This window comes from Fundulus heteroclitus, unplaced genomic scaffold (genome assembly GCF_011125445.2).
Source record: "Fundulus heteroclitus isolate FHET01 unplaced genomic scaffold, MU-UCD_Fhet_4.1 scaffold_232, whole genome shotgun sequence".
Taxonomy (NCBI): domain Eukaryota; kingdom Metazoa; phylum Chordata; class Actinopteri; order Cyprinodontiformes; family Fundulidae; genus Fundulus; species Fundulus heteroclitus.
The window spans coordinates 91,106-111,306 of NW_023396644.1; the positions used below are offsets into that span (position 1 = coordinate 91,106).

At 40.3% G+C, this 20,201-nt stretch overlaps 1 protein-coding gene across 2 annotated transcripts in view; it reads right to left on the reverse strand.

The window, feature by feature from the left end:
* Positions 1-19,152, reverse strand: part of mpped2a (metallophosphoesterase domain containing 2a) — a 92,395-nt gene extending 73,243 nt beyond the window's left edge. The window contains exons 1-2 of one of the 2 annotated variants that reach the window (XM_012870784.3): positions 18,653-19,152; positions 15,540-15,839 (exon numbers count right to left, since the gene is read on the reverse strand). In XM_012870784.3, coding sequence (XP_012726238.1) covers positions 15,540-15,652 — 113 coding nt within the window. In that variant the 5' untranslated portion in view covers positions 15,653-15,839; positions 18,653-19,152. Of the gene's footprint in view, positions 1-15,539; positions 15,840-16,425; positions 16,509-18,652 lie in introns of those variants that run through there. The other variant, XM_036129843.1, reaches the window with a different exon arrangement.
* Positions 19,153-20,201: the final 1,049 nt, after the last annotated feature.

Here is a 20,201-nt window from a genome sequence, read left to right on the forward strand (position 1 = left end):
AGCCATGATTGAAGGCTTTTGGGCTAAAGAGGAAGGGAAGAGTTCATCTATGCTGTTGGCATGGTTTAAAATGTATTTTCACAAAACTTGAGTTTGAAGGACTTTAAAAACTAAACCAAAATTTTTTTATTTTTTCCTGCATAATTGTTAGTATGTGGTCATTTTAGTTGAGGCTGCCCTAAAAATAAGGATTAAATGCTTAAACCTGTAATTTCTTTGTTTAATTATTTGTAACAAGTAATGCATATGATGTAATGTTCTTTTTTATACTGCATTATTAAAATAAATGTTTTAATTTTTTCTGACAACTGAACCGAGACCTCTGTTGATATCTCACTAAATTGTGGTAAAAATTTGAAATTTTCACCAATATGACACTAAATATCTTGAATAAAACAGAATTGATCAGTTTTAACTTTTTCTTTTGTTTTTGTTTGAAGAACGCAGGATAGGCTGACGGCAGACAAAAGACAGAGTCTACGATCAGAACCAAAATCATCCGATAAAACGTTGCGTACGTCTGTACTTCATCATCTCGGTGACAACTTAACGCAGTCGGACATTTACGCGGCCGGTTTGCTCAAAGAAAAGAAAATGTAAATCCCAAATGAACTGGAGGCAAAACATTCAATCTTTTTCACAAGGCTTGCACCGTCTTATCGCTTCTTTTTTTTTCTTCAAGAAACATCAAAACAGACCATTCTCCATTTCCTCTGTATATCCTCAGCATCAGCCCCCCCGTTTCCACAGAATCACACACACAGCTCACTTTTCCAAAGTGCAATACCATTTCTCCTAGAGGAGCGCACGGAGCGCCTCTCTTATCTTGTGCGTTTCAGCTGTCTGCGCTAATTCAATAAACTTCAGAGGAACAAAATGAACACAGAAATAACAGAGAAAGGGTTGCTGGTGGGGTGGGCGGCGCACAACAGAGCGGAGAGAGAGTCGAAGGTGGGAGACAAGAACAAGGAGGCAGGAAAATCTGGGGCAAGCGGTGAAGTAGGGTTATGGGGACGAAAAATAGCTTGTTTTAAATAATTTGAACACAAAATTGATTTTCAGGGGTGGTGAAAGACAGCTTTATGTGGTGACAGTTCCCCCCCATCCCCCTTCACACCATTGTTTCAGCTCGTGCTTGTCCTCCTCATCCCTTCCCGTAATGGCAGAGTGCAGCACACACACACACAAAAGCCTCCGTCGGAATATCAGCACTGGAGGAACCTTCCGGCGCTGCGCTGGGAAATAAATTGCTTCTGTTAATGCCCCTTTCATTATGGCACAGCCCTTAATTGTGCTGCTGACAGTCTGCCTGGCTGCGGGGCTGATGGGAGGAAGGATGAGGCCAAGAACCGAGCAGCTGCACACAGAGAGAATAAGCCAGTGCAGCAGCATTCACCTGCATGGACCACACGGCTCACAGCGCAGCCGGCACGCACCTCAGAGCCGCACATCAGTCATTTCTACAGAGGAGCCGGTCAGGCTTTTCTTCGCCGATACAGAGAACTGTTATTTTATTCATTAAAAAGGTTGTTTATTTTTTTTATTCCAGGGACTATAAAAAAAAAAAACAGTAAAAACTGCTGCAGGTTCTTTGAATGCATCAAAGAACATGTCCTTAAACTTAATGAGAGTTATATCACACTGCATCAGAGTACACTAGGGCTGTGCATAAAGATACAAAAGATTAATATCAATATACCTCGCAACCCCTAGGGGGCGTTATTATATCGCGCAGTTGCTGCTCACAACGAGGAAGAGCAAGTGCGACGAATTTGCGGAATGGCCGACAGGATTTTAGAAGCACCTTCGTCCCTAAAGTCAGACGTTTGGGCACATTTTTGTGATACGTTAAATGCATTGAACCAAATGCACTTAATTTTCCTGTTAATATATCAGTGTTCAATAAATTGAACATAAATATAATATTTGGCTGGTTTTGTTGACTGAATGACTGAGCATTAATTTGAAAATAATAAATATCGATATTGGAGTCAAATCAAATGAAGCTAAGCTATATTGAGAACCGTATTGTATCGTGAGATATGCATCGAGAATCGTATCGAATCGGCTCATCCTAGATGATACCCAGCCCTAGAGTACACACTGCTGGTTGATGCATTTATGGGCTGGAAAATAGCAGGAAGTTTTAGTTTACATGCATTTTAATGAGTGCTGATGGTGGGAAAATGGCTGATTGATTTCTGCATCTTTTATGATTTTCCCATTGTTGTCTTAAACAATTTATGGATTTGGGGGGGAAAATTTAACTGAACTTCCTGGTTTACAACAAAAAGCATTCTTTAACATCTAATCAAACGATTTACATTAATTTCATTGGTTCAGTCATAACACAAGCAAGCCGAATTAGGATTCATCCTAATCCTTTTATACCCTGTAAGGCTCTTTAAATGTTTACCTTATTTAAAGAATTTTTTGTTAAAAAAAAAAAAAAAAAAAAGTAAAAAACACAAAAATATACAAAAAACAGGTAGACTTTAAAATGTGACTAAAAGTAGTTTTTAATTTTAAAATAAAATAGTTTAAACACATAAAACATGGTTTCATCATGTCTCAGCACATACAGCTACAGTGTTTCCAGTAAATGTGCAACGCTAGGCTAGGCTAGGCTAAGCTAACGCTAGCTTGCAACCTCTCTTCTTTAATAAGGCTAGTTGATCATTTATCTATTTTCTTACAGTTCTAGCTATTTTTTTGTGGATTAAACTTACATAAACTGTTGCAGTGTCGCTGCGTAAACCAAGTTAAATTGCTTTGAAAATTGTGAAATGTAGCAACATGTGTTATAGTTAGAAGCCATGGCAAAACAACACGGTCTGTCTTTTACGGCTTTTTCATCAAGGACAATAAAGCGGGAAGGATTGTAAGGGGAAAAACGTTTACAAACATTTAAAAATTCTGAATTTCAATAAATTCTTGATCTGCCCAACTATTTATACATAAATCTTGTGACCCTTATTATAAACAATACCCCAGCCTGTCTGCTTTGGCGGATCATCAATATAATCAAATTGTGGGGTAACTGTGGCTTAGCAGGTTGCAATAGGAAAGTTGTGGGTTTAATTCCAACTTCCCATGCCACATGCCGATATGCCCCTGGGCAAGGAACTTAAACCCAAGTTGTATACTGATCTGTATAACAGTGAATGAATGTGTGTGTTAAGGAGAAAATAAGAAGACGTGTTGCAGCAAAGCAGTATGCGCGCGTCCTACGTGTAGGTTAGCTTTTCGTTTTAATCAGTCAATAAATTTGCACTAGTTGCATAATACACGCATGCAACACTCGTGTTTAAGCGACGCCTAAATTAGGTTGAAGTTCTAATTTCAGACGCGTATACGCTCCTGTTTGGCAGGGAATAAACAGGGAAAACAACATCCTGTATCAAATTTCTCTTTCGAAAGTATCCCAAAAATAATAGTCGAGTCTCGAGTCTCAGTGGCAGATAATCACCTCGTTTTTGACGCCTCTTTGCAGCATCTGGTGTAAATTTACGCTTTTAAAAAACACGCCCATAAGCCGCAACGCTCGCGTTACGTGCCCTGTGCATTTCCTTCTTTAGTTAATGTGACTATAGTGAAAAGTAGGGCTTCACAAATTTATAGTAATTGTAATATCATGGATCTCAATATGCATACCGCAAATAATTGCCAGGAGAATGATAAATGGTAAAGCTGATATGAGACTACAGCTGAGTTGTTGCGTTGCCAAAACACAGGTCTGACAGAAGCAAACTTTTCATTAAAACCTTTTCTTGTTAGTAGCTGGATAGACGAATAATTATGTGGAGTCTAGGTTTGCTATGATCTTGAAGCAGAACAACATTAACACTTTAATTTTTTCAGTATTTATCACGAGCCGTACCGTTATCGCAACATTTACTAAAATCGCAACTTTTCTTAATATCGTGCCACCCTAGGGCAAAGCACAAAGTGGTCAGTATTAGTGGAATACGGCAATATAAATTAAGCCCATTTAGTCCTTTAAAATTAATATCAGGCACAGCTGGAACTGAATATTTATATACACCGTATAAAGAGAGAGAAATAACTTTCTCTCTGACATTTGATCAAACTAAATTATTCCTGTTTTAGGCGAAATTCCCAATTATTTCTTGCTTCAACAATAACAGAATGATGCATTCATTTCTAAAATGTCATATGTTTTGCACATTAATAAGCTAAAACTTTTAAAAGATTGTTAGAGATTATCCACATAGAAATTTTGTCCATTGCAACAACAATAAAACCCAGACTACTGAATGCAAACAGACTAGAACACATTTTTCAAATAAATGTCATGCGGTCTGATAAAATTAAACTTTAGTCTTTGACCGTCGTTACATTGGGAGGAAGAAAAAACAAAGAGGGACGTTTCCAATCCATCTTGAATCGGGTGGCAGCATCACGTTCTGTGGGATTAATTGCATCAGGAGGAAGAAAAATTATGTGGAAATACTGAAGCAGCATCTCAGGACGTCAGGCAGGAAGCTGAAGGTTGGATTCACACGTGTCTTGTAAACTGACAACGACCTGTTCTGTCAGGAGGAATTGGCCAAATCCTCCAAGCTAACTAGTAGCAAATACCTCAAATCGTTAACAAATACTAAAGAAAAACTGCTGAACCTGAATTAATTCTATTGTTTCTTAAAAAAAAAAAAAAAAACAAAACAAAAAAAAAAAAAAAACTCACATTTCAACTGTAATTAAAAGACAAAATAATATGAAAAACATAAATCTAATGCAGCTAAATATTGACTACCAACATCCCAACACCAATAAAACATTGAATATTGAAAAACAAAAGTCTCTGGAAAGGGTTCACTTTGGGATTACTCTATGCCACAGAACCCAGAACAAAGTAAAATATTTCATTTATTGAAGAAGGTAAGACATGATCTTAGAAAAATATCAAAGAAAGGAGCATCTATAGAAAAAAAGAGTCCTAAAAAAAAAAAAAATCCATCACTCAGGACCAACTAAAGTTGCACAAATAAAGACGCGTCTAGCTGAGGAGTTGCAGGCTCACAGAGAGAGCTGTGCTTCTATTTCATGTTTGGGGAGGAAGTGACATCATCAGGGACTTGTGCCTCGCCACGCTGTGCCAGGTCCAAGAGGCTCAGAGGGACTAAATCTCAAAGACATCCAAAGAACTTAATCTTCATCTTAAAAAAAAAAAAAAAAAAAAAAAAGACCGGTCCTGTCTACCATCACTTAACCCACAACATCAACTCCATCACCGCAGAGCTGCCAGACACCATCAGCAGGTCAGAGGGTGGAGGGGTGGGGGGGTGGGGGGGGGGGTTAATCAGGGGTTCTCCTGTTACCAAATCCCCTCCGTTCCTGCCGACAAGCAGTGGCAGGCCGAAAGAAACAAAAACAACAAAAAAAAAAGCTACAAAGTGGGAGCGGAGATCTAAAGGCAGGAAGTGCTCCTGTAAAAACAATGAAAACAAAACTTTAAGGTGAAATATTGGAAACTTTTCTTTTGGTGATCCTGAAGGAGAGTCCAACTATGCTACAACAACAATTATGTTTACTCATATTCACAGGTCAGTACAGTTAGACTGGTTTTGTACGAACAAATAAAAAACAAAAAAAATAAACTTAATTAACAAAGAACTTTACAGGAACACTTTCATCCCCATTTGTCAGCAGTTATGGTCTAAATTGGATTTGGGAACCAAGCTCTATTATTTTTTATGCACATCAGCGTTCTGCTGGCGAGGCGACGCAACACACGACTTTAAGATTTATCAGAAGATTTCACCAAAAACTCTTCTTCTACCTGCATTCAGCGCAGAATATTTCTGTCCCGCTCTGACGACTCCAGCTCAAAGAATCCAGACCCTGTTGCTGCTGCTCTGAAACATCTGCGTCGTACTGTTAGCTTAACACATAGCACCGTTACAACCGCGGTCTAATTTCAGCGTAATTTTGATAACTTTCAGCGTTAGGGTTACGCTGAAATGCTCTGGAAAGAACCTTCCTGGTGGAAGTTGCTAGCTTGTTATGCTGATTTAGCCCATCCAACCTCCCAGGCATGTTCCATACTATTCATCCGGCTGTGGATGCAGTTGTGTAATTGAATAAATTGGTTTACCAGATTAAACTTTGGCATCGTTTGTTTATTCTCAAGATTATATTCCATTTATACCAACTCCTCTAGAGTTCATAAAACAGATTTTAAACCACAGATTTCTGCTTTTGTCTGACGAGTTTGAGTTCTTTTGCAAACCACCGTGACATTCTCTACGTTCCTTATCTACACGTGTCTGGGGGCGGGGCTTCCACTGAAGGTTGGGCCAAACACGCATTTCTATTGGTCTGTGCCTGCCCGCATAAATAATGGCAGGCAGGATAATACTGAACAGAAGACCTGGGCCGTTTCTTCAGAACTTGTCTGGTCTTGTGTACTATCGTACGTGTGAAACGTCAATTGTTGCCCAAGTACTGCTCCAGTCCTAAGCAAGCGTCAGAGAACGCTCAAAGTGCCCAGATGCATCCATCTGTGGACTTTGGACTGCAATTTAACCCATAATGCATTGCACCAACTGCAGCGATAAATGGATATGGAAATGGTTGCAGAAATCAGTCGTTTTTAAATCAATATAAATTTGTCACAAAAATGCTGTTTTAAGATGTTTTAAGGCATCATTTACTTTGTTCAGGTTAAGCAAGAGCGTGCCTACTTTTAAATATGCAATTGCTAACGTCCTCGCTGACCAATAGAAACCTTAGAAATAACCCTTCAGTTTATTGCTGCTAGTGGGCACGGGCTGACTTACATGAATGCACTTCTAGTTTAGACATTATAGTCAGGCAGTCTTGTAGACAGCTCAGGGGTCCTATCAGGTAGTGACACAGTTTACCGTAATGCTCCAAATATCCATTGAACGGAGAAGCGAACTTGTACATTTTAAAAGATTTTTGAGCACATTGCACCACATAAAATTGGTCGGTAAGCACCGGATTTTAAAGGCACACCATCAATTTTTGAGAAAATTTAAGGATTTTAAGAGCGCCTTCTAGTCCAAAAATTACGGTACTCTTAAATGTGCAATTGCTAACGTCCTCGCTGACCAATAGAAACTCGTCAGCGAAAGCCCCGCCCTCGTTAAGAGTGTAGACAAGGAACGCAGAGAAAGCAAATCGGAATAAATTGGATTGGAAAATAATGCAATTTGTAAAAACATTTTATAATAAAATCTGCAAAAGAAAAACAGCAAACGGTTAAAGTTGGTTTGACTTTTGCACCAAAGTTGTAAAGTAATTGCGAATCCTTTCAAAGTTCTATTTTATTTTTATAAATGTTATTTGTTCACCGTAATATTGGAAGAGATTTCTCTCCCTAACCTGATTTAAAAATGCATTAATTTTCTACAGAAAATAAAATACATTAATAGATACGTAGTAGAGCACAGGTCAAGATTTAACCAAATGAAGATGAACCTCCCTCCTTCATGGATGTTAACGGTTAAAACAAATTTCCCTCTGGATCAGAATCTCATATTACTTTTACTTAAAAACTGGAGACATTAAGAGCTTAATGTGTTTAAAGCATCTTGCATGAGGGGACCTACCTGCATAATCCGGTCGGTTTCACTTGATTAGTTAAATGTTATTTAATGTTTGGATCACTTATTCCTAATTGCAATGGTGAAACAATTCAAAATAAATGGTTAATATTTCCACTTAACTGCAGGTGAGGATCTTTCACTACAGGCAAAAATAAAAAATCATTTAGAAGATAAATTAGGTCCTATGGAAGGTCATATAAGGCCATTTTTTTTAATAATAAGAGATGTTTAAAAAATTAATTACAACACAATAAATCAACGGGGTAATTGACCGTGAACATAATCATTAGCTGCTGGACCATTAGGATTAAATCCACGGGGGAAAATTCCTTGAGAACAAAAGCCAGAGGAAACTAAACGGCTGCTTCACGTGTTTATTCTCAGAACATTACCAAAACCGTTTTGTCGTAAACATTTTTTGTGGTCCAGAAACAACATTTGAGACATTCCCGTTAAACTACGCTCTCAATCCGAGCTCCCTGACTGCATCTCGGCCAAATCCGGCTCAATTAGACTCCCAACTGGAAGCATATGCTCCCAAGTTGCTGAGCGTTTCATTTCACAAGACGACGACGACAAAAAAAAAAAAAAAGGAAGGGTGGTGTTGGGGGGGAGTTAGAAGATATAAAGGGACCACGCAGAAAAATAAAGCAAACAGGGCCAGACTGGGTCGGGCTTCCAGAGGCAGACGGAGACGTCCCACGCTCTGAAGTAAAACCCGCTCTGACTCCTGGGTCACGTTGCACAGCGTTAGCTCCTATCTGCAACTCTCCGAGTGTGTGCATGACTGCGAACGTGCCCCACATGCATGTTTTCATTCGCGGCTCGCCGAGCGATACCTTCCACGCCGCACAATAGGCACCGCTGTACCCCCGTTTGGTAAAAAAATAAATAAAAAATATCTCAATATTCCCGTCTGAGAGGGAGGAAAACATGAAGAGAAGGGATAGGATTTAAAAAAAAAAAAAAGGCAAGCAGAAGCCGTAACGTCTTCCATTTTCTGTCAGAGAAGCTAACGTTTTATTCCCCCCCCCCCTCTGAACGCGGTGAACACGGAGAGGAACGAGCCGGATCATTATCCAGGAAATCTAAACAAGCCTTTGCTGTCCTCGAACACAGAGCTCTTATTCTATAAGCATTTGAACATGGCGGGGGGATGGGCTCATAGACACGTGTGTGTGTGTGTGTGTGTGTGTGTGTGTGTGTGTGTGTGTGTGTGTGTGTGTGTGTGTCATCGCAGGGCTCCCAGGTTGAGTCTAAGAATGACAGGGTAAAACACTGCAGGCTCTGTGGAACCCAGGAAACAGCCTAATGTATTTATCCAAACACATATCTGCTGAGAGGCCCCTCGGCTTACACACAACCCCCCCCCCACCACCACCGTCTCCATCGGCACAGACTTCACCTCTGAAAACTAACAATGGAGGAAGAAAAATCAACGCCGCTGCACAAAAAAAAAAAGCTAAAAAGCTAAGAAATCCATATTTACTAGAAAAGCAATCCCCATGTTTTTGTCCCAGGAATGAGGAACCGTAACTCAGCGAGGCTTTCATCAAACCAACTCCTGTGGATTTGCGGTTTAAATGCATCCAAAAGAACCGATAACAGCTTCAACCTTAAAGCAGCGTCACCTTCCGTCAGTTTTTAATTTTGCTGCAGAGAAAATAAGTCGTCCGCAGATGACGCCTCAAAAGAACAAAAATCAAACGTTTTCAGGACTTTATTCGTAGAAGTCGACCTCTCAGGCTGTAAAGCTGAAAAGCCAAGATCAAGCACAAAATGCTAAATCATTGTCAGCCTAAGAGCTACAAAAATTCTCCTTTGCTTTATTGCACTTGACTGCTATAGTTTCCAATCCACTGCTTCTTTATAACTGCGGTAACCGGTCCGCTTTGTTGCCGTAACTGGACAGAAGTTGTGTTTCCGTTGCAAATGTGCGCAAAAACATTTCTGCTAATTTCGATAAAACACATTTTCGCAATTGCGGTGTTGCCATTAAATAAGAAATGCAATCAAAACCATACGTTAATACGTTTATTCACGCGATTATCTCGTTCAGGAGGGAGAAGTATTTGAAACAAATGTTATCTTTTCCACCGGCACCACTTTTGCAGAGCTTTCTCTTCTCCGCCAGGTATTTCCATTTTCAACGTAAGATTTGGTAAATGCTCGCATTTCTTTGCTGTTTTTAATCTAGCATGTTGGTAACACCCCCTATCAGGAACTAAATATAAAAATACGCCGTCTCCTCATGATTTCAAACACGCCGCGCCGTCATCTTGCTACGACTTCCTGTCGTCTTCTTCGTCTATTTCACCAGTAGTAACGTCTGGTTGTTGATCAGGTTGCTGAAAAACCACCTCATCCTAGAGCAAAAACCTTTTATCGAAAAATGGGAACACTTATGAAATTGCCGTGTGTCCATTACACAAATTTATTTTCGTAATTACAATTTGCGCGATTTGTTGGTCAATGGAAACGCGATTAGTGCGTCCTTCCCATGCATGGCCCGGTTACCAGTATCAAGGTATAACAAGGTTTTAAGACGCTTTCAGACCCTTCCTTTGGTTTCAGGTACTTCTGATGGACTGGAAGTTGGCTACCTGAGCAGATAACCTGACTAATAAACCGGCTGATATCAGCTCATTCTAAAAAATCCAAAAACAGCCAAACTAGATACAACTCTACCTAATAAATTTGTGAGAAATATCAAAATTGACAGATATTGACTACGTTTTTGTTGATGTCCTGCACTCCATGTATAAAAATCTAAATAATAATATATACACAACATAGTTATGATTGCGTAGAATCAATATGTCATCATTTTAGCAGCAGAAGGAATAATGTGTGTTTTTCTGGACTGAAAAGAAAAAATCAGGTCATGCTTTTTCTTCATTTTTTGTGGGGAATAAAAGGTGAATCTGTAGTAATTTTAAGGTCATCATACCATGAGACTCTCCTGCCGGGCCGTGACGAGTTGCAGCTTCAATAAGGTCAATTATTTAGGAGAAGGAGCTCACTTCCTCCGCCTTGTAGACCAAATCTGAGCCCACATTAAAAGGCAACCAGACCCACTGAACTGTTTGTCTGAGCTGTCAGAACCGGGTGGTTCCAGGTCAGTTTTCATTTCCTACCCCTAAACAACCCATTTACAACCCATGCACTCAAAACATGGCTTACACGTTTATTTTTCCCCATTCTAGATAAGTGTCTCCATGAATTAAGGAGACAAACTGTCATAAAAAATGCTCAGATCACATATATAATTTAATTAACTTGTATATTATTGCCATTTTTGATCCCTGTTTGGGTCAGCTGATTCATAAAAATGTGACAAATAACGACCCCTTGGTTAAAAAAACAAAAAAAAACAGCTCCGGCCAGATGTAGAACATAAAACATGACTTTAAATCATCGATTGACAAAACAGGTTAGAAAAGAAACGGCTGCATGGCGAAGAGTTCAGGCACAAAATGACCAAAACTACAATTACTTGAGATAGGACAGAAAGTAAAAAGAGCAGCACTTGTCATTAGGGCTGTGTTAAAAAAAGATTTTCCAATTATGAATCGATTCTCATATTAATTCCTAAAGATCAATTCATATAACCAAAAAATAAAATAAAAATTCCACTGTGAACTTAAATGTGCGAGCCGGCATTACTTGCGTGGACATGAGTCCGCTAACTCAACGCTGACACGTACGCATAGAGTTTAAGTTGTGTCACACTATAAAAATTATCTTAAACTTAAACTTAGTATTTAACCACCCCTTCCCCGTAAAAGTGTATTTGTCACAAGTGACGTAGACAACAGCTACGCTCGATAATAAAGGAAAACCGTCTGCAGAAAGTCAGAGCAGCGCTCAGCTCAATGCCCAAGTACGTGGGAGTTGTGATATTGTGTTTTTATCAGTAAAACACGGCAAGAGCAGACTTTAGCTTAACAACCGAGTTAATCTGTTCATTAGTTCTTCTTCTGCTCTGAGATCTCAGCAGGAAGAAAACATAGCGCCTAGCTCCACCTAGTGGTCGGAGGCATGGACGCAGCATACGTCACAGGAGCCTCCAGTCCGGGAGGTGAATTTTGAATGTCTTATTTTTAATAATGCACCAGGTTAGTGTCCAATTTTAGTGTCCCTTTTGTATTTTTGAATTTTACTGAACAGAAATAGCAGCTGTAGATATCTCTGGTGAGTGGATCTGTTTGGGTTTTCTGCCCCACAGCATGTTTACGACATTCAGGGAGAAGGTCTGGTCCTTACAGCCACCATTACTTTATTAATTTGCTGTTGAATGTTAGTATGTTAGTAGTATCAATATGTTGCATAACTACCGTATTTTCCAGACTATAAGTCGCAGTTTTTTTCATAGTTTGGCCGGGGGTGCGACTTATTACACATTTTATATCATTATACCATTACAGTATATCATTACACCTGTTATTTTCACACCAAACCGCAAGAGGGCGCTCTAGGCCTGTGTTGAATCAGACGTAAGCGACGTAGAAGCGGAAGTGCCGCATCTTCTACCTCCGGAGTTAACAGAGTTATTTGAAAGTGACACCGAGGATGAAGATTTCACTGGATTTTAGTTATTTGGAGTGACACGGGCGCTTTGGTTAACTTCTTCGCATGTTATTTATGCTATAGAAATCTGAATAGCTTTTAATATGTTATGTTAACATACCAGGCACGTTCACAGTTGTGTCATCTAGCGTAAGCTAACCGTACAATTATTCAGCCTGTGGTTGCCTCCATTCTATTAAAATTGCCTTTCAAGATGACATGTCTGTTCTTGATGTTGTATATTATCAAATAAATTTCCCCCAAAAAATGCGACTTATATATGTTTTTTCCTTCTTTATTATGCCTTTTATGGCTGGTGCGACTTGTACTCCGGTGCAACTTATAGTCCGGAAAATACGGTACATGAAATTCATGTAACAGGTAAAAATTGTTTTTAATACCAATTTGAGATCGGACCGAAAAGAAATCGATTCCACATCTTGAGAATCGGAATCGATTCTTGAAATTGGAAACAATGCCCAGCCCTACTCTTCATCATGCCCAGAAGTCAATTAAGCCAATTATGCAACAGGAGAAACGTTCATGTTGAACCCTTCCCTCTGTTAGCACAAATCTGAGCCGACCATGCGTGGCAACCAGACCCACCTTGCTGGTTTCATACGGAGACCGGACAGCATATACAAAAAAAAAAAAAAAAAAAAAAAAAAAAAGCTAAGCTACAAAAGTATGAAAGGAGTGGAAACATCAGCACAAATTACTTTTCTGAGTGTTTGTTTCTTTTGCTGTTAGTCTAAAAACAGAAGGTGTGCTTGTAAATCCTGCGCTGGCTCGTTTTTTATTTTTTATTTATTTTCACCTCCGTTTAAAGTAAAGCATCGGACCTGGTTTATCAACTGTAACAGAAACGACTGAAACAACACAGACCGAAGGGGTGACGTTTGCCTCCTTTCCCACATTCGACGCTCTCTGAGCTGCCAGCGAACGTCTGCAGCTGAGGAATTCCCAAAACAACCCCCAGTGCCACAATTGTGCACGCTTCCGGCTGCCAGGAGGAAGGTGAGGCTCCAATTTAGCCGTTTACATAATTCCCTTTCCCTCAAATAGTCGCGTTTACAAGAACAGACTGAATGGTGGGAACCTTTGAAGCAGAACAATGCTTGGGGAAAAACAAGTGGAAATGTAGAAAACACTTAAACTTTGTGTCTGCCAAAAAAGCCAAGCTGTGCAGAGAGCTCGTCCTCCAACTCTGGTTTAGTCCAGCTTCATCTAAGATTTCGTGTTTTGCACACCTGTGTCACCTGCAGCCCTCGCTGAACAGGCTTTAAATGCAGCGCAGCTCTCTGCAGACGCGTCGTTCCTGCATCCTGAGCATGCATCTAAGCTTTCACTGCTTTAACCTTAAAAAGCATGTCACGATAAAAAAAAAAAAAACAGCCAGCATTCTTTCAACTAGATGAATGGCTGCTAACAGCAAGACTTTTAATCTTAATAAAACTGTGCTGATATCTGTGTCTATATTAATCTTCTATTACACAGAAATAGAACACACAGGTCAGCTAAAAACGCCACAAGCGCGCTCGCGACTAATAAAAAAGGTCACAAAGATGAAAAACAGGTTGATGGCGAGACAAAAAGTGAGCCGCCGACAGAAGAGGGATGCACGGTGCTCCGATGCGAGTAAAACGTGGAGAGGGTTAACAGGTCGCCTCACCCCGGCCCGCTAATGAGGAGCCCGGCTTTAACCGCGTCCGGCCAGAGCAGCCTCAAGTAACTGCTGATAAATGGATGAACAGAGAACTGTAATGCGGACCGAGCGCTCACGTTTCAGCGTGCCAACCAGAGAAGGATGATGCACAGACAGAAAAAAAATAAACAAATAAATACGGCTCCAGAATTCAGGAAAGCCTAAGCTCAGATCTGTGCAACAGATCGCCTTTGTTCCGTTAAAACAGGGTTCCTACAGTTTTGCATTCCTGATTTGTCCAGACTTGAATTTTCCAGAGTTCTCAGTCGTTCATTTTAACTTTTATTATTCATTTATTTTATTTTTTTTAATTTATTTATTTTAGAAAAGTTCTCAATAAATTTAGGGCAGGAATATTTACTACATCCAGACTTTAAATATGGTGGAGATGGATGGATGGATGGATGGATGGATGGATGTAGAAACTGATGGATGGATGGATGGATGGATGGATGGATGGATGGATGTAGAACTGATGGATGGATGGATGTAGAAACTGATGGATGTAGAAACTGATGGATGGATGGATGGATGGTTGATGGATGGATGGATGGATGGACGGATGGTTGATGGATGGATGGATGGATGGATGGATGGATGGATGTAGAAACTGATGGATGGATGGATGGATGTAGAAACTGATGGATGGATGGATGGATGGATGGATGGATGGATGGATGTAGAAACTGATGGTTGGATGGATGTAGAAACTTATGGATGTAGAAACTGATGGATGGATGGATGGATGGACGGATGGTTGATGGATGGATGGATGGATGGATGGATGGATGGATGTAGAGATGGATGGATGGGTGGATGGATGGATGTAGAAACTGATGGATGGATGGATGGATGGATGTAGAAACTGATGGTTGGATGGATGTAGAAACTGATTGATGGATGGATGTAGAAACTGATGGATGTAGAAACTGATGGATGGATGGATGGATGGATGGATGGATGTAGAAACTGATGGATGGATGGATGGATGGATGGATGTAGAAACTGATGGTTGGATGGATGTAGAAACTGATGGATGGATGGATGGATGGATGTAGAAACGGATGGATGGATGGATGGATGGATGGATGTAGAAACTGATGGATGGATGGATGGATGGATGTAGAAACTGATGGATGGATGGATGGATGTAGAAACTGATGGATGGATGGATGGATGTAGAAACTGATGGATGGATGGATGGATGTAGAAACTGATGGATGGATGGATGGATGTAGAAACTGATGGATGGATGGATGTAGAAACTGATGGATGGATGGATGGTTGGATCTCATAATCAATTTCCATACTTTTCCAGATTTTTTTGGAGCACCCTCAAACGTCCCACTCGACATTTTCTGTTCTCCTCAACGCTTGTCCTGATTGGCCGCCGCACACATTCTGAGCCAATCAGATTCACTTGATATCAGTGAGTCGGAGCAGCCTGATTGGACTTGAGCTCATTCTGTCCACGTGTGTTTATTTTTGTAGGTGTCTGAACAACAAGTCCTAAAAATACGCTCAACTTCATGCAAAACTTTCCTGGCAACTCGTAACAAAAAAAAAAAAAAAAAAAGGTTGTTTGGTGGAGATTTATTTAAGAATTACGGAGTTCCTTTTCATCCAAAAAGCCCAAAATATGTAACGGAGCGGGTGGAAGGTGCACTTACATGTGGACATGGGGAGGTTGGAAGCGGCTCTGGTTGATGTTGTAATGCGTGAAGGCCTGCGTGGGGTTGGAGCTGTACTCGTCCACAGTGATGGTCACTTTGCCATGAGCCATCCTTCCGCCGTTTGGACATGAGACGCCGCTCGTTCACCGGGATTCAGCAACGAGCCGTGCGGCGGTCATCCTTCGGAGCCGCTCAAGAAGCCCAGGAATTCTCCCAGCAGCAGCAGCAGCAGGGGCGGCGGCGGCTGGGCCGGCAGCAGCTTCCCGGCCGACCGACACGACCGACACACGCTGCAATCTGCAGAGAGAAGAAGAAGAGCCACGCGTCAGCTGTGTGGAGAAGGCAGGCGTCCACGTCTGAGGGCACAGCAGGAGGCTGTAAATAGCTCCCAAAACAAATATTTCAAATGGAAAAAGGACAAAAAAAACATTATCTATAAATTAAATACAGGGATTCAGAAATATGCAAAGACAAAAATTAAGTAAAGGTTTAAAGACTGAAAAAAAAGGCACAAGAAATCCCAATTTGATAAGATTGTCTTGGAAAATAAAAAAAAATAAAAATCCAAGGTAAATGTTTGGTTCAATGAAGCATTTAAGTAAGATGTTTAGCTAGAAAAGAAAAAGTTGCTCCAGGTGTAATCGTGCATGCACGAGCCTATCAAATTTACAGCGTCCGAAAAGAGAGGGACCGCAGGCATCGGTGTTGTTGCAGAGCCTTCAGCAAGACAAGAAACTGAAAAATGCACGCGTGAAACAGGTGGATTTCTGCACGAGTAGAGAGAGAAACTGAGCCGGGTGGAAGCGAGAGACAACAGGCACCGTAGACATCTCATTTATACAGAAACAGGTTTGGAAAAAAGCTCCATAACGACGTCTCTCACCCGGCTGTCCTGTGCACCTCCCTGCACCCTGAGCTTCCTTTCACTCTGACCTGCCTCACTGTTAGCAACGTGGCTACCGCCGAGCGTTTTATACCAGCTGTCCTCATGCACCCACACATGAAAGGGCAAAAGAAGAAAAGAAAAAGATGCCCAAGAAAAAAAAAAAAAGAAAAAAAAAGAAAAGGGAATCTCATCTTTTATATGGAGGGAAATCAACAACATTTGCAGGTTAAGTTAAAGCAAACAGCTCAAAGCTGGCCCATTTTCACTGAAGCATCGATTTTGGTTTTCTGGGTCAGATGGATGCTCCTTCTTATGATGCATGCTGTTAATATTAGAGCGAGGAAAACACATTCAATCACATTTGCATAATGAAACCCTTCCTGCTCTTTTAAAGCTGGTCTGACTTCCAAGTAAAAGCTGTAAATTTCACTGAGACCATCACTTTTCTTAAGGTACCTAAAACATTTTTACACCTATGTACACTGGGCATAAATATTCCTATTTCTGAATTAAGAACCTTTTTAAAAAAAAAATAAAAGGGCAGATTTAGCAGTTAGTCTTTTCTTTTTAGAAACAAAAATATGTTTTTTTTTTCATCTCTTCTCATATTTTAGAAGTGGAAAAATAATATCTGAGCCTGGAGAGTCAAAAATTGCCAGCAACGTTGACTCATCGTCTCTACCAATTTGCACATATGAGTCTGCAGATGAATAATTGAAATATATATATATATATATATATATATATATATATATATATATATATATATATATATATATATATATATATATATATATATATATATATATAAAAACACAGAAAAGTAAATGTAAAATAAATTGTGCAAATGCATGCAAATGGGGGTTATGATCTGAGCCTAGGAAGAGAAAAAAATAAAGGAAGCAACAGTTTCTGATAATTATTTAGTTCTAAATCCAGAATAAACATATTTTTTTATCATGTCCTTTTTTCTTGTGCCCTTTCCATGTATTTATATATATATATATATATATATATATATATATATATATATATATATATATATATATATATATATATATATATATAGCCTCTAACAACATCTGCATATTTTGAAAGATAATGCAATTTTATGTAAGTTCATGGTTGAGGTAATGTTACAGATTAACACAAACTTGATATTTTAATTGGATTTCATGCAATACATCTAAACATATACACACTCTGAGGGTCTTTGCACCTTAGCTCTTCACTCACCTTTCACATCGGTGTTTACGTGACCTGACAATAAAATGATTTGATTCAACTTGATTGACACGTTTATTGACAAAACTATAATTTAATTGCTAGGGTATTCTTTTTTTATGCATTTTTAAGCAATTAATTGCCAATTAAAATGAATAAGGAAAATATAGTGCTCAGTTTGTAGGGATAAAATCTTTTAGGGAGGGGAGAAAGAAAACAAAAAACTGGCTGCTTTTGTACTATTTTTTAAATAAAATAAAAAAAACAGCCAAAGTTATGCAAAAAAAACAAAAAAAACATGAGGATTGACTGAGAAGCTGCACCTGTGCTGCAGTTTTCTGTGCAGTGAATTCATTGTGTGTGCAGCGTGCAGCATGGCTCTGGGTGCCCGTCTCTGCCTTATGGCTACAGTAGCAGCAGCAGCAGCGACTAGCTCTGTAGCTTAGCCTGCTAAATTGTTTTATTATGAGGCTCAACGCTGCAGCTTCGCTTCGCGTCGAGCCTCGCTTCTCTTTTTATTTATCTATTTATTTATCTTTTTCTTCTTCTTTTATTTTGGCAGCACAATAAACAAGAGAGCCCGGCGGCTAACTTCCCACTCCGGCGAGCAGAAAGAAGGAGGCGGATAAAATAAAAAATAAATAAATAAAAAAAAATTGACCCTTTCTCATCTCACCGTGCAGGGCAAGAGCTACGCCGTGGAGCCGCTTTGCAGCATGCGTGCACGCAAAATAAATAAATAAAAATAAAATAATAAAAAAAAGAAAACTTAATTTTAACCCCCCCGGAGCTATGCTCTGTGAATAATACTAAAAAGGAGAAACGAGCCAGAGGTGGCGAGTGTCAAAAGCGCCGCCACGGTAACCTCTGGCTCCTTCCTCGTAAATGACAAGCCACCTTTAAACCGACGGCTTTGTGTCAGGAATGCCTCCTTCCTCCTTCCTCCCTCCTCCTTCCTCCCCGTCTCCGCTCCCCAAGCCAAGCTGAAAGGTTGCTCTACCTTCGTCCTGGAGGGGCTTGCGTTCCTCCCTCCCTCCTTCCTCCTCTTTGGGTTTTAATCCGGCCGGAGAGAGACGAGTGCCGGGGTCGGGGTCGCCCTCTACGCCGGGGAAGGAGAAGAAGAAGCGGCGGCAGAAGAAGAAGAAGAAGAAGAAGAAGCAGAAGAAGAAGAGAAGGAGGAAGCGGAGGGACTCGGGTCCATGCGGCGGTGGCTCTCCTCAGCGGCCGTCCAGGGCTGGAGCTGGCGGGGGGGGGGTTTGCAGAAGGCTTGAGGCGGGCAGAGGCGAGAACCTTCGACCCGGCGGGACCTCGGCTGGCTCCCGTGGAAAGAACCCGGAGCAGGAGGAGAGCGAGTGGGTAGCGAGCCGGAGCGGAGAGCGAGAGACACTGGGAGAGAGAGAGCGGGCAGGCAGCCTCGGCGTGTCGGGGGGAGCCGGAGTGCAGTGAGTCGGAGCTGCCACTGGGGTCAGAGAGCAGGAGCGAGCGCCCCCTCTCTCGCTCTCTCTCTCTCTCTCTCTCGTGCGCGCGCCTTTACCGACGCGCACACACACGCATTGAGGCGCGAGAGGAGGAGGGGGGTTGATGGAGAGGGGCTCGCGCTTCTATGCTGCGTTCAATGACCGTCGAAAATCACATGTCCTGCATCAACGTGAGACGTGAATAAAGTACAGGTGTATTTTTTTAGTTTATTTTTTTTATTTACACACTTCATGGGTCTAATTCACGAAAGAGACTTGAAAGCAGCACACAAAAAGACACCAGTTACACAAAAAATTATTTATTATAATTTACATGAAATTATGTCAGCGTTTGAAATGGAACATACTTAAAAAAAATCATAAACTACAAACCAAAATATTCTTTAATTCTCTAATTCCGTGCGAACTGAAGGGGGACGAGGGTGTATGTTGGTGAATATTCTCAGTCATCCAGGTCATGATCAATCCCAAAAAAAAAAAGGTTATAAAATAAAACAACTGGATGGGAAGTTAAACGTTCTCAGCCTCATAATAGAAGTCCAGTTGTTTTATTTTTTAGCCTTTTTTTGGACTGAGGTGGGACACTGGAGGAAATAAAATCCTGGGAGTACTGTGACTGTATTGTCTTTGCGAAATCTTAGGATGTGTAGATAGGGAGGCAGCAGGCCTACGATGCATTTGTAAATAAAGGTTTTCCAGCATCTGCAGGTAGATAGTTAGATCTCAACACATTAGGAAATCACTGAAATTTTCATTTATTTCAGTAATTTACACCGTAAATTGAAACCCGAGTAGATTTATAGTCACATTGTAAATTTCCAAGCAATTATTTCTGTTAAATTTAATTGTGGCATACAGCTAATGAAATCCCAACATTTATTTAATAGATAATCGGCCTGCTGTAATGTATGGCCAGTATGCACTCAATGCTTAGACAGTTTCTCTTTTTGCAGAGGAACAATGAGCCGTTGCATGATTTTTATATATATATATATATATATATATATATATATATATATATATATATATATATATATATAATTCTGTAACTCTGTTAAGCAATATTGCAGC